General features: G+C 31.7%; 1 protein-coding gene across 1 annotated transcript; it reads right to left on the bottom strand.

Moving 5' to 3' along the window:
- Positions 1 to 3,077: 3,077 nt before the first annotated feature.
- TRIADDRAFT_51386 (uncharacterized protein) lies at positions 3,078 to 4,968 on the bottom strand (the record flags this gene model as incomplete). The annotated part of the gene is made up of 2 exons (XM_002107621.1): positions 3,078 to 3,740; positions 4,903 to 4,968. The coding sequence occupies 2 exons, from the start codon at positions 4,966 to 4,968 to the stop codon at positions 3,078 to 3,080; spliced, it is 729 nt and encodes a 242-aa protein (XP_002107657.1).
- Between the last annotated feature and the right edge of the window lie 10,133 nt (positions 4,969 to 15,101).

Below are 15,101 nucleotides of genomic sequence, written 5' to 3'. Positions count from 1 at the left end.
ATTGATTTATTCATTAATTATGGACGATATGATCGATGAATTCATTATACAACACTTTACAACTGTTGTAAGGCTCTATTGCTTGATATCATGACAACGCCAGGAACTGATAACAATCTTACAGTTGACGATAAACTTTCCTATTTCAGCAAGCTACAGACCGACATGGTATCTCCTAGCGAATAAGCTATCTAAGCATTCTCTCTGGCTTACCTAATGATATTGCTTTAGCAAACTAATCATATACCATACAGTAGAATAGACTACAGTATTGATGATAACAATAACATCGATCCATATTTCCCATATTCTCTATTTTATTCTATATCTACGTGACTTTGACAGGTACACACAAGTACTAAAGTGCTACCACAATCTGCCATAGCATCACTATCAGCTCGTCCAGTAAATGCCTATAGCACTAATCGATTTCTGCTAATCAATCTACTTATTCTAACTGCTTACAATTTTGCATTGATAAAGTGGTGGATTCATTTTTCGTTAGGCCAATGAAATCGGTTTTGCTACCATAGCAGCCAAATGAAGATTTCCCCAGTCGCACAAGTCTTTAGGTGAACCACTCTCCAAACAGTACAGTACAGTGTCGCGAGTGAGTGTAGCCGACGTCTATTGCAGCCCCAACAGGCCGGTTGAATAAGTGTATGTTACTAGTAATATTTTGATGGCCATCGGTACCGTATGGCGGGCTCGAGTGTATCCTATCGATTATGCAGAGAGCACTTCCTGTACAGTGTATAGTGTACAGTACGTGTGTGCAGGATTTGCAGGCTGTACTGTACACTGTACAGTAGGTCTTTCGTACTGTAGGACTTCTATGAAAAGACTAGGGTTCACTACTCACAGTGTACAGTGTACTGTACTATACACTGTACACTGTACTCTACGGTACTGAAGCTGAAAGAAAAGTTGTTGCTGTACGCCACCTCCAGGCTCCAGCACTGAATGTCAATGTCGAAGAGGATTAGGAAAAGTTGTAAAAATTTTTGATTAATTCATTATTAGTATTCTTGCAGTAGTTCATGATATGTGCAAGACTACTAGGCCACTGAGAGTAGAAAATGAATCAAATTTAGGGTAGTCTGTTAGTTTTCCATGATCTCACCTTCACCATTCTCAGTACACTGATTGTACTGTAGAACACGAGAGCATCAACTGTACTGTTCTCTGGATCAACCGGAACATCCATACGGATGGAGGCAGTGGATTGCACACTTAATTAATGCACAGCTATACTGTAAAATGATGTTGTGGACGATCGATTATTGCAGTGAAAACACGACTAAAAACTCATCCAATGAACTACATAATGCACAGCTATACTGTAAAATGATGTTATGCACGATCGATTATTGCAGTGAAAACACGACTAAAAACTCATCCAATGAACTACAGAGTGTATATTAAGTCTTGTTTTAGCAGTGCTGGGCGTAGTAGTCTACGCCGGTGAAATGCAACATCGCTGGTTTAAAGCTATCGTAGGATTGCTATGCAATGGGGGGGGGGGCATTCCTGCTTCGATCACAAAATGCCCAAAATAATCATTTCTTAGTTGGCAGGCATCCGCTTGAGAGCCATCAACGCGAGCGGAAGGAATCAGGATGATTGCCTATCGATACGATTGTTCTATATAAAACTCACTCTTTGGCATTAATTACCTATTTTCCAAAACTGACTAGGTATATCATAAATTCAGTAAACTTCGCACTCAAATGGGTACATTATCACCAGCTGCAAGGTGCAACTACTGAAGAAGAATATAGAATAAATCCCAATTAAAACGCCTGGAAATTTCACGCTATTGCGTGACCATGGACTACTTAATGGGGAAACATCTGGTAGTTCATGACGTGACACACGTAGAATTGCATCAATATCATTTGATGGATGGATGGATAGATGATATAATCGACCCCTTCCAGCAATCACGAATAATCAACTGCGACAATACAGAACTGACAGTATTCTGTCTTAATATCGTAGTTGAGATGGAATCAATAAAGATAGAATTTAATGTCAAAACAAGGATTTAATGAGAAAGTGAAATCCAAGGCGGATGCATTGTTTGACTCATTTCACATGATCCTCCGATGGACAATGCAGACTGCAAGATCGATTGCTAATACTGAAAAGGAAAATGGAGTCTTGACAGGAGTTGGAATCTGAGAATGGTATTATGACTTCTAAAGGAATAGCATAGGGTTGTGCATGAGATTTAAAAATGAACAGTATGCGTACACTATTTACAATTGGACGGGTGCTACTTCTTTATTTTTTTCCATTCCAGGTCACTCAGCATCTATCATAGAAAGGGTCAAATGGCAGAAATTTCGACAACATTGACTTGCAAATAAAATAGGTCAGGTTGTTTTTCTCCATCATGCCTGATTGATTATATTCTTTGAAGTGTATATATTTCTCTTATTATTTATTTATTTATTGGATCTATTAATGCAAACGCATATGCAAATAACTGAAATGTAGCGTCTTCAATGAAACGGATAAAATGAATTGCACAATAACTTTGAATGCTATTTACGGACTACGCGATGTTATTGAAACAAACATTCTGTATCAAAGTCGCGATAAAGTTATAGTCCAATGCAACATTGCTATATTCATGCTGACTAAATGACGTTTAGTTATCGCTCACCACCATCATGCTAGGAGAATTAGGAAAAATATGCAATATTGCCATTGTTGCGTTAACATTGAGGCACATTATCATAATTATTATTGTACTCTATAGACAAGGTAGGAAGAGCGTATTTTAGCGTAATACCCTTTACATAAATAGCTGTATCATTGTCCACTACATTTGGCAGCGTTGAAGGCAAAATAAAGTGATTATAAGAGAAGAGTACAACGATAGCAATATTCCATGTTAGAGTTGTATTCCAGTAATTCATAATGATGACAACAGAGAGAACAACTTTCTCTATATTAAATGCCTAAATAAGATCCTAATACTACAAGTGTAAGCTTCTATATTGTATTCTAAGAGGATAGTTGCTGATGGGCAGAGTGCCAACGTCGTTGCAAAATGTCATTAATTTCATTTAGTTATAATTGAGGTTAAATCGACCATTTCGAAGGGATATTTTTCTTAAATATGATTTAAAATTATTTTCCGCATTTTTCATCTGTTGACGGTGCCTAATTTCTGTATTCTTTGCTACTTTGCCTTCTCCAATAATATCTTCTACGTATCGGATAGGTTGGCCGACGTAAAAGCGATGTTTTAAAGCGGTCATAACTGCATTCTCTCGTTCCTTTTCAATACGATCAGGTTTGCTGTCGCGGCCAAAAAATCCTTTAAACATACATTCTTTACTGCAGTTTGCTTTCTCATTCTCATCATCCTCCAGTTCATCTCTGCTGACAGCTTTAAAGACACCCTTATTGTGGATTAAGCCCGACATAATGTCATTGAGCATTGCTCGTCTACCTTGCCTACGCCCGCGTTCATACAAATTAAACAGTGTGCCAATCTTGTCCGAATTATATCTTGCTTGGGAATGGGTAATTTCTGGTAAATGGTCCAGGAAATCTTTGGCTTCCCGAATTGCTCTTACATCTCTATCTTCGTCATCTTCCAAGCATTCTATCACACAAAAGTAATCCGATAGATCGCCCGCTGGTTGCCCCCCACGTTTAGTGATGTCGTTGCTATTTTCGGAATTAGAATCTTTTTCACTGACATTGTTATCTTTAGCAAAAGCCTATAGGAAAAACGAAAATATGAATATTTGTAACAAGCAAACTAAATAGAAATGATATTTTTAAAGTTAGATATTTAGTAACTAGCGGATCATAATTGTCTATAGCAAAAGCCTATAGGAAAAATTAAAATATGAATGTTTACAAAGCAAACTAAATAGATGTGATATTTTAAAGTCAGATATTTATTAACGAGCAGATCATAATTATCTTTAGCAAATGCCTGTAGGATAAGCGAGAACGCAAATTAATCATAGCTGATAATTAAAGTTAGCTGTGGATTAACTGATGCATAGTTTAAAATTTTGAACTTAGCATCATTAGTTATAGTGCTGTAAGACTTTCTAGTGGTCGATTCTATATTCTGTGACTAGAAAGTATGTCTTTTTATTACTTCGTGAATAAGATATCAGATCAACGTGTCGTGCATTGTATCTGCTATTGGAATGTAATGATATGAAAGAAAGATATCGGGTATCATATCGCTATTTACTGACGCGTATAATAGAATTGATCAGAGGTGTAAATTACAATTACTTTACTATACAGTATATAGAATTAATACTTTTATGGTATTCTATAGATTATACTTTTAATTCTGCGAAAAATAGTAGTTATTACACCAATTCTTGATATTACTAATGTTATTTGATATTCGGACTATTCTATATTGGCTTTATATTGATAGGATATCTTGGAATATGTAATAATCTCGCTTATTAAGTCATTTACTTTTTCTTAATTTGCTTCAATTAAAGATCTTTAGCTATCGATTTCTTGTCCATCTATTTACTTTTCATCACTTCTATACTGGCAATGAGTGAATATGATTATGCTTAAGATCCTATAACAATGCAGTCTACTGTTTTTCATTTAACTAAAATTTATCTGAAGCCGATACAGAATCATTGGTATTAATTCTATGAGAATTAACATATGAAAATAAACACGATGTGAAGCCGATATTTATTATCTAAAATATCTATTTCAGTGTTTACAATTTGATCATAGTACATTACTCATTGAATAAAAGATGTAAGACTATATGCTAGCGATGCTGTTGATAAGCATATGCGAAATATCATTTGTCTGTATCAAAATACGTCGCATTAAATGTGTAAAAATGAAAACAAAAATTAACATTCTGTAGCTGGTAAAGCTTACCATTAGCGAAGTAGTTAATAGCATTGTAACGGTTACGGCTAAGAGTCTGTACGCCATGGAAGTCATCTTTAATTCGCTTTTAATTTAATAACTACCTCTGATAGAATTGATTGCAGTCAAAATATAAAATTATCCCTACATTAATCGGCCATAAAATTAGAATTTAAATGTTAGCACCATTGGATAGCCGATATGATCAAGTTGGCGATAATTTGACAGATACATCAAATCATACATGATATTTACTAGTAGTAGTTGCTGTTCATTTAATTTATTTTAATGCTTAGCATAAATAAATTATCAAACATATCACTACGATAAGATAAAATAATGATAAGAAGCTTACTTTCTGAGTAGGACTTTGAACAATTTTTGATTCGATTTACGGACAAGTACACTCAATCGATGAGTTCTCTAAGGTGCAACTTCAAAATTTTTTGGCAAAGGGTGCCAGCACTATTTATAGATGTTAGCAATTAAAGAGATTAGACAAACAACAATAGAATAAGCACCGAGTATTCGAGGCACTGCAAACACTGTAAAGCATTCTTCTGCTTGCCATCTAAATTGAATAGAATGAATAAACATGATTTCTTTTTATGATTAATGAAACTGGAGCCTACTATATGAATAATCATATTTTTTCCAGGTGGTATAATATTATATTTGATTACCTTTAATATTTGACATCCTGTTTACTAGACAATACGATACAAACCATAATATGTTTTAGCTGTAGTTATGCTCTGTTGTTAAAGATTTTATATCAATACATTAATTATTAATCATTGAATAATAGAATTAGCCTGTAATTCAAGATAGGAGCCCATAGAGATACTATCAATTAACAATAGCTGGTCATCTTTTTATATAGGGATATTATTGTTTCAAGGGTTGCCCATATTATTATTTTAAACAGTCCACGATCATCTTAAGGCGCTATAAAAAATTGCTTGCATATCCATAAGGCATGGCAATATACATATTATTTATTTATAGCCTACAACAGTTGATGAGTAAAAGATTTGATAAAAATAATTTGTTGACTCAAGTAATCCTAGCATTTGTATCGTTCTATTTATACCTCACCTTTTGATCCAGCAGAGTGATTTAAGCAAACAGCGGCAATGCTCGTTTGCTGAAAATTAAAAGTGCTTTAATGATTATTAGCGGAAAAGTAATCCTATCAGGTAGCTATATTGTAAAATAAAAATTGGGGCCAATAGGTAATTATCACGTGATAGAGGATGGAAAAAGGTTAAAATTTAATAAAAGTCGTAAATTATCCGTTCTAGATGAACTAAAAAATTTGAAATCGCGTCCTTATTCTTGGTATAGATTAGTTGAATTGGCTATTGTTTTGTATTTAATAAACGCAATTAAATGATTTAAAGCTTTAGTGATTACGTAGACGGGATATCAATGACAAAATTGAATAACATACCATATACAGCAACTGTCTCATTACATACGATTATATAACACGGTCAGTTTCGCAATTGCGCATATCAGCGAGAAATATTAGAATGTTTAAAAGAAATTGTCATCCAGTCTAGCCTACTTTATATTATTTCTAAATTAAATGCCTCATTAGTAATCGCCTGGCTAGGTATATCTATGCTTGATAGTTCAATTAAAAAGTAAGGTATTATTTGTTATAGTTATCTAAAGTGACTACATAGTAGTTAATCTTAGCTCCGACATATATTGATTTCCAGTTATACGGTACTCTGAAATAAATTTTAACAGTAGAAACTGTTTGCAACTTCTAGTAACAATCACATAAACGGGAATTATGGTTACAATGACAGACAGTATTTCTCTGTTAAGATGTAATATGAAGTACAGTATAATTCTTTATTGTTGGAAGGTTCTCAGGATTGCATTGAATTGGTGCTCACATAATTACTATATGAAGAGCATTTAATCACTGTCTCATAATTAATTCCAGGAATATTATAGAAGAAAGCTGTGAAAATGACATGAGACTAATTGACCACACGCAAGGCGTGTACGGAATGTCAAAATTAATAAAAAATATCGTAATACAATTACTTTACCCAAAAATCATATATTATTTCTAAAACTTTCAGTAAGACATCCTATTCATGAAAATCTTGAGTGCTGTCATGATATTAACGATAAATTTTGCAAATTTTTCAGGCTCATGATATTACTGTAAATATGTCTCGTCAACTACGGCCTTATTCCGTTCAAACGTATTATTAACGTCTACAATGGAATAATATCCTAAAGTTTTTGACCTGCAATACAGATCGGAAATGATTTTCAATTACAGCAGCGGAGTTAGTGTGACTAACAAGTGAAGTAAAAACCTTCGATGAAAAACTATCATGTCTCATCATCAGTATATTAACATGTTAGCAGATTTACTTTAAATTTAATTTACCGCTTACATGCGGTAACATTTTAAGCATAATGGAGATTTTAAATATTTATTACATAATCGTTACCCATCATCTGGTAACATCAAACTATGAGACAGAGGATGGTAAATGTAATCAAATAACGATACGTCATTCAAAATTACCATGATAAATTTTTATTACCATTTATAGGATTTTCACACTACCTGCGATTTTTTCGATTGATTGTATCATATTAATTACTATTACATTATTTCTAATAGATTTTGTTACGTAATTTCAACACCTGTCTACCGTTTAGTATAGTGAAAGAAAGAGACTTTCCTAGTTATTGTCGCAATAAATCATCATTACATAAGATTCTCAAATTTTTCTCCTCAAAGAATATCTTAATATGTAAGACGCTGTAAAATTTCGGGAATGATGGATCGAACAAACTGCAGTAGTTGATTAAATTAAAGCAGTCACTAGCTAGCGAAGCAGTTATAGAGCAATAGTAATAGCGTAATTGCAACTTTGCAATCATCAATATAGTGAAATGTTGAATTTAGTTCAAGGCGTAATTTAAGTTAAACATGCCACAAAGTCAATCATGAATCCATTTAATTAATACTATTTCATAAACATTTTGTAATCTTAGGTGCAAATACAAGATGCTATTTGTTAAAGCCCACCAAACTTATCATTCAATACTTTATTGCGGCTTGTTAGCTTACAGGTGTAAGCACTTTAGAAACTCGATTGTGAAGTATAATAAGATTTTGAAATTTAATAGTAACCTCAGGCTACCATAGAAGGTAAATAGTTTAGATATTCGTTAGAAATTTATTTGAATAACGAATAACCAAATTGAATCACCTGGAATATTTCATTATCAATTTTTCACTCACTGTTTAAACCTTGATAAATTACTGTATAATAATACGCCACATGATACATTGTGTGTATTCAACTACGACATAAACACAGTCCTAGATTTGAAAACTATTAATTGAATGAAAATTATATCCTCTGTTATTCAAAACTTAAGCATCTTTACGGACAGTACGTGCTTAGCAACTTTAAGAGGTAATAGTAACCAAAAATTGTTAATCATAATGAATACTTAATTTTTTGATATGCTTACCCGCTTGAGCAAGGCAAACGTAACATTAACGAGATACGTTATAAGAATCAAAGCACATGCTATTACTCAATTCCATTATGGATAAGATATTTGCTTAAAAATGTATAATAAGGCAATATCACTACCAGCTTGACGTATTTACCTCAAATAAGTATCTTTTAAATGTGAACAAGCTATTACGTAAAGCCTTGAGCATAAAAAAGCACAATAGAATTATTAATATCAAAGTTCAAGGTTTACTTATTTTAGCAATTTATGACCACAATCCAGAAATTCTGTTGGTATTTTTAGTTCTCGTATTATAGAAAACACAAAAGAGAATATAAATTGTGTTTTTATCGCGTGGGTTGCAGCTTATCGAACTGTGGTAACGCATATGAGTCAGAACATGCAAATGTTTAGGTTATCCTTTTCCAGGCCGTTTATGATTCCTTACCTGTCGAAGCACAAATATTATCATTCATATCCGCTTCAGGAGTTAACGGACCTAATTTCTTTTATAATTCATTTACAATATTTATAAGATGCAATACTTCATTTATGAAACCGTATCGTAAGTATTAGAAAGTTTAGAATATGAATGCACAGGATGCCAATCCTTCTAAATAATAAGGGTGAAAAATTGTATAGAAAAGATCGCTGCTTCAATTTTTTCGTATACTGAGTACAACAGCGATTACATTGTATACTTTGTATATAAAATGTGATCAATATTTTATCATTTAGTATTTCATTTAGTATCTCTTAAGTACTAGTACCTTTTATAAATACACTTTCATTTCTAATGCAATATATGAAATATTCTGCATAAGGTCTCTGGATTTGCAATACTGTATCTGTAAGCATACAGAAATAATAAAATATGAAGAAGAAACTCTGATAGACTTAACTTTAGTCTTTATGCCCACTATACCATATAGGTATACAGCAAACTATTCGGCCGCTTTGCTAAACGAGAAGCTGAATAATGATAATACATATTATGTCACTTTTAGCCGATGAGTGATTATTTAGTCTGAAATACTACGGTAATTGCCGAGTCTAATAAATCTCGTAAAGTTCAACTATACTAAATAATTAATTATAAAGGCTAATAACAAATATTTAAGACAGCACTGGCATACAGATATAAACGTTTAGGCTTTGCAGCTTCCGGTACAATGTTATAACATCGAAATAAAGCCTATAAAATAACTTACAGTATGCCATATTGCCTCATACTAAGACTTATTATTTACAAACTATGATATGAATGATAGTATAATATAAAATATAACATGGTGTTTTTGAGATGTAAAATTTCATTTCCATCAACATGATAAATTGTAGATTGAATAACTTCTGTAGTTGATGTTGGTATTTTTCGGATAAAACCATTTTAAGACATAGTACGAAAATCGGCTAATTTTTGCATTTGATTTCTTGGAGGATAACAATTGATATGACGACAGTATAATAACCTATTAAAACAATGGGTGAAAATGCGCCTCTTATTTATTATTAAAATGTTAAAGATGCTATTATGATGAGATTAGAAAGATAAAAGCCACAAGCAATTGTAGTGAGTGTCTTTATCTAATTTAAATTTTGATGATTAGATTTTACTAACGATGCTAATTGCTTTTCCTATTCAATGATGGCTTTATATGTTTCATCACTGTGGCAGGCTGTTTCTTTAGTATATACCTATTGTTAGTTATATGTATGTTAACCTATATACAGTAGCATTTTTGTGTACAGAATTACTACAATATCTGTCATTGATGAAATAGATTGGATAAATGTTAGATTGCTGTTGCCATGGTACAGTTATTGACAGTGATCTATTCATAACCGCATAGTCAGCGTGACAGTAAATTTTTCAAGTTGCTTGGGAATGAATAAAATGACGTAAGTATTTTTGTATATTATGTATTACTGATTCAATACCTTGAAGTAGACATTGCCAGTATACTAAAATTAAGTTGTGTAACTAAGTGGGGGCGGGAAAGATTTATTTCAAGTTAGACGGTTGCCGGGGAGCCGCTGCATTTGAAATTCTTATATTGACTGCAGGAATATACAAAGCAGACAGTAGCAACAATCTTTAGTATAAATTTTTGGACTGTATTTGTTTCTTTATTTTAAAATTGATCTTAACAAGGAAAGACTATTCTATGCAAAGCTTGAAAAATTATAATATTAATTTAAAGGATAATGTTATTAACTCAATGAATGAACTATTTTTTAGATATTCAAAAAATTGAGTTTACAACGATATCGGTAACCACCGAAATTAATACATCCATTTTGTGAACCGACAATGTTTATATAATTTATGGTAAATAATGATGGACTGCCGATAAGTCCGAAAAATCTGATCTTAATCCTTACTTCTACTACAATAATAACTATAATAAATGCTACTGTAACTCCAAAAATGATTCTATTCAATTCTACTTCACTATATTGAATCTACAATCTTCTTAAATACTATATTTTCGTAAAAACCCGAACGAAACTCAAAACGATAATTAGCAGAATCTATCAATTACTAGAGAAATCTTGATTTGCTGAGGTTCAACTAGATATATTTCTGTACTTGAAATTCTTTGTGCCGGTCCGAGGTAGAGCATCCTAAAGCTGATATAACAGTCACTGCTTGCTATATGGCACATAAATATGCATTACACATCAATTTGAGATTATTGTAGTAGATTACTGCCCGGAAAACGTAATTTTGATTTGCGTCTTAAGTTACTAAATATAGCCCATCGGTTCAAATGATAGAATCTTATTTTGTTTACTTTACTTTAATTAAGCTCTATATTACTGATATATAGAGGACTATCAAAGTTTGATGTAATGGTAGTATTATAAGAAATTAATCAAGCGGATGTTGAAAGTAATAGGTTAACTTTTATATTATCTTCAAGTTTGTTTGTCATTAACTATCATGTTAACAAAATAGACAATGCGTATTATGTCGATATCGATAGAAGTATCATAACCCGAATTACTAAAGTTGATTAAGGGGTAAAATGACCAATTGTAACGGAAACAGCTAAATCATTATATAATATAACACATTACTGTATTAGTTGAAAGAAATCAAGTTAGAGCATAAACACGTTAAAAAATTTAAATAATGAATCGTATGGATCCATCTTGAATATCTTTGAATAGATATTACAATAATTTTGAATATAGCAAGCACATGCAATGTATTGATTCATCCACAAAAAGAAAATATAGGATTTTATCTTAGCTATTAAAACAAGATTGTACAATATTAAGCAACTAACAGTAAAAGTATAAAAAAGAGAAGTATAGCATAGCCGTACCGTATAGGATCAATTTAAATGTATGCTAATACGTTTTAACAAAGTATCGATACTCCTAAATATCAATGATATAGTGTGAATAAATGAAAGTACTATACTACAATTAGCAAGTTAAGTAGTCCTAAATTAAATAAATTTTAGCGCGCTTATTCTATTAAAAGATATGGTTGGAAAGTTACAGTCTTCAAGGTAACTACCAGAACCAAAATAAAGTAGAAAAACAATTTAAGTAATTAGTTTCGTATATTAAAGGTAGATCGTAACTAAATTTCGAATGACTGCGTTTTTATTTTCAGATCATAATCTCATGTTGTACTGTCGTAGTAATTTAATAGCATTAGATAGTTATCAGATCAGTATCATGGAATAAGTCCAATTATTACAGTTGACACAATTAATATTTGTTATGTGTATAGTTATACCAAAGAGACACAAAAAATGATTATATTGAGGTAATAATCTCGTATCCAAAGCTGTCAAAGGAAAGTGACAGAATTTAGATCTGGCTCTTCGTTTTGAAAATACTTTTCTGCGGGCTGTGATCAAAAGAGCCGTGCACAAGATTGATAGCTTTACAGCCAATAATAACCTAAAATAAGGAGAATTATACGAGCTATGCACTACAGGATCGGCTAGTTGCTACCGTGCTATAATAAAAGCTTAATGGTTTAAGAGATTATTAAGAAAATAAAGTAATATCCATATTTTAGAAGTTCTAGTTATCTCAAAAAGTTAAAAATTTTGACAGAAATCTTTCGATGCATTATATAAGGAAATTTATAAATAATTAATTTATACAATATTCTCCAAGAATAGTAAAACCTTGAAGGAGATATGTGGTACTGACAGATGCTATTACATAATGTGTAAAAATACTGATAAAAGCCAAGAACGGATTGTAGTCGGGGCACCAATAAAGTACTTACGTAGTCATCAACGATTGAATTTACATTTCATATTTTATTTTGATCCAAAGGTTCAGTAACAATTAAATGCTTGTTCAACTCTAGTATAGCTTTAGCAATTGTACTAGCTAATTTGACTTAAATTTATCTTAATTCTCAATTTAATTCAGTTCTATCAGTTGATCTAGATTATTTCTAAGATGAATGCAATTAAATTTATTATATTTTATTTCAATCTTAATCAGCTGAGTAATAAACAAATTATTTATAAATAACGTACAGAATTATTTTAATGCTGTATTAAAGCTATATAATAAGCAAGAATTTCGTATAACCAATGATAAAATGAAATTATCTAGATTAATTGTTTTTCATTTAATAAATCAAAATAATCGGTATCTTTTCTAGCCTGTAATATATCCGTAAGATTGCTTTCAAATTAAGGCAGTTATAGAAACTAGTATAAACAAAAAGAAATGTTGCATAATTTGTTTTTAAATCGAAAAAGTTATAAATTTGTTCATTATTATTGAGAGCTTAAGCCAAAACAGATGTTACTGTCATTAAGTGATTTCTGAAAGCTGTAGTCCTGGATATATTACCTTTACTGCGATATATATTGATTCTATCTAATTTATAGATTAATCTCATTGTTTGATGCCCAATCCAGTCGACACCTATAGGATATAATTTGGCATTTCTCGTTTTCAATGTCGAACTGGAATACAGTATATTAATATCTAGTTATAAAACAGCCGCTACTGCAACACATTTCATTTCCATTTTTATTTATTTAAACATCCTCGCGTAGGTGTTTAGCTAGATTACGTGTGAAAAAGACTGTTTTAAAAAGGTTTGAATAGTTTATCAGCTGCATTTCTACAAAAGGTTGCATGATACTATGTAAAGAAAACTGTTTTCAATAGCAAATAAACACAAATACAAGTTAGCTTTACTGCTTTATTTCGTAACTAGCAACATCATCCGTATATTGCTATCAATAGTGCTACAAATTAGCGAAGTAGGATATATATTATAGATTAAAAATTTACCGGCCTTGATTTATACTGACATTGACGTTATAAGATTTATCTTACGTTTTTTCTGTACGAGTTTTGCAAAGCTGTGACAAAAAACAAATAAATACGTGTATTTGGTTAGCATGTTGTTTCCGTTTGATGTAATAAGCAGTATTAAAGTATTTCGACTTCATGGAGAAATCGATTCGAGATTCGTACATTAGATTAGCAGTTGTCAACCAATCTGACTGCCAGATTAAAATCGAGACGTAAAGCTGACACTACAACGTAAAATATTTCTTAAGTTAAGATGGCTAGCATTTAAGGGAAATGAGTAGATATTTACTAGTAATACTTGGCGATGATTCATTTTTCTTTGAGTACAAAACTTGTACCAATGTAAATTGGCAAGATTTATCCATTCGTTATTTTCTATCAAATATTTAGTTAAAAGGAAATGTTAGTACCAGTCATCTATTAGTATTGCAATTATAGATTGTTAACACATTATATTCAGATATTTTTTTCCGGAAATTACAGTATAAGATCGATACTAGAGATGACGGAAACGAAAGATTCTTATGTTTTCCACTCTGATAGCACAGTAATGTTCATCTAGTACTGGAATAATTATTCAGAGAATCGCTATGATCAATATCAAATGCTCATAAGCAAACCTTCCCATTGTCTGCAATAATCTTCGCTTCGAAAAGTTACGCTTCAATATTATATCTCTACATCTAGCAGAAAGAAAATAAAGATAAATCTTAAATTCAAGTATGACGAACGTAAGCTGTACGTGTCCAAAATCTGGGTAGAATATGCACAAGATTTAGATTAAACAAAAACTTCTTAAATCAATCAAAATTATTGCTTACAGAAGCGTATAAAAAGGGCAGTATATATCATTTTACATTGTGAAGTAAATTAATAAAATCGAATGCTTAATAAATCAGAGATCTTGAATAATTTGTTTACGTTTTAAAAAGAATTATTTACTGGCAACATAATAAAACTAATCAACTTAGTGCTAAGGTAGTTGCCGTATTCAATAACTAAGGGTTTAAGGCACCACGTATAATAAAAAACATCATTCATTCAAATTAACGGTAACTTTTAATAGAAATGTGATGTACGTGATAGCAAATTCTATCCAGTTAATAAGCGAATATATCAACGGAAGTAGAAATTACGAAGAGGATTACCGAGCATTGTCTAATTAACTACTGCCTCTCCATTTATACGTACAGCTGATCTAAAGGACTGAAACATAATTATTGCTATGTTCTCGGTACAATAAAATATTATCGTTCTTTTCTATATCTATTATACGTAGAAAAGTACGAGTGCTGTATAATTGGACAGAGACTGCTACTCAAATCAAAAAGAAAATAGTCGTAAAACCTTCATGAATTAGCTCAGCTTTTCATGACCGAATT

The sequence above is a fragment of the Trichoplax adhaerens genome, genomic scaffold (assembly GCF_000150275.1).
Source record: "Trichoplax adhaerens TRIADscaffold_1 genomic scaffold, whole genome shotgun sequence".
Classification (NCBI taxonomy): Eukaryota; Metazoa; Placozoa; class Uniplacotomia; order Trichoplacea; family Trichoplacidae; genus Trichoplax; species Trichoplax adhaerens.
Note: the sequence above shows the minus strand (reverse complement) of the source record. Positions and strands in the feature narration are given on the sequence as shown.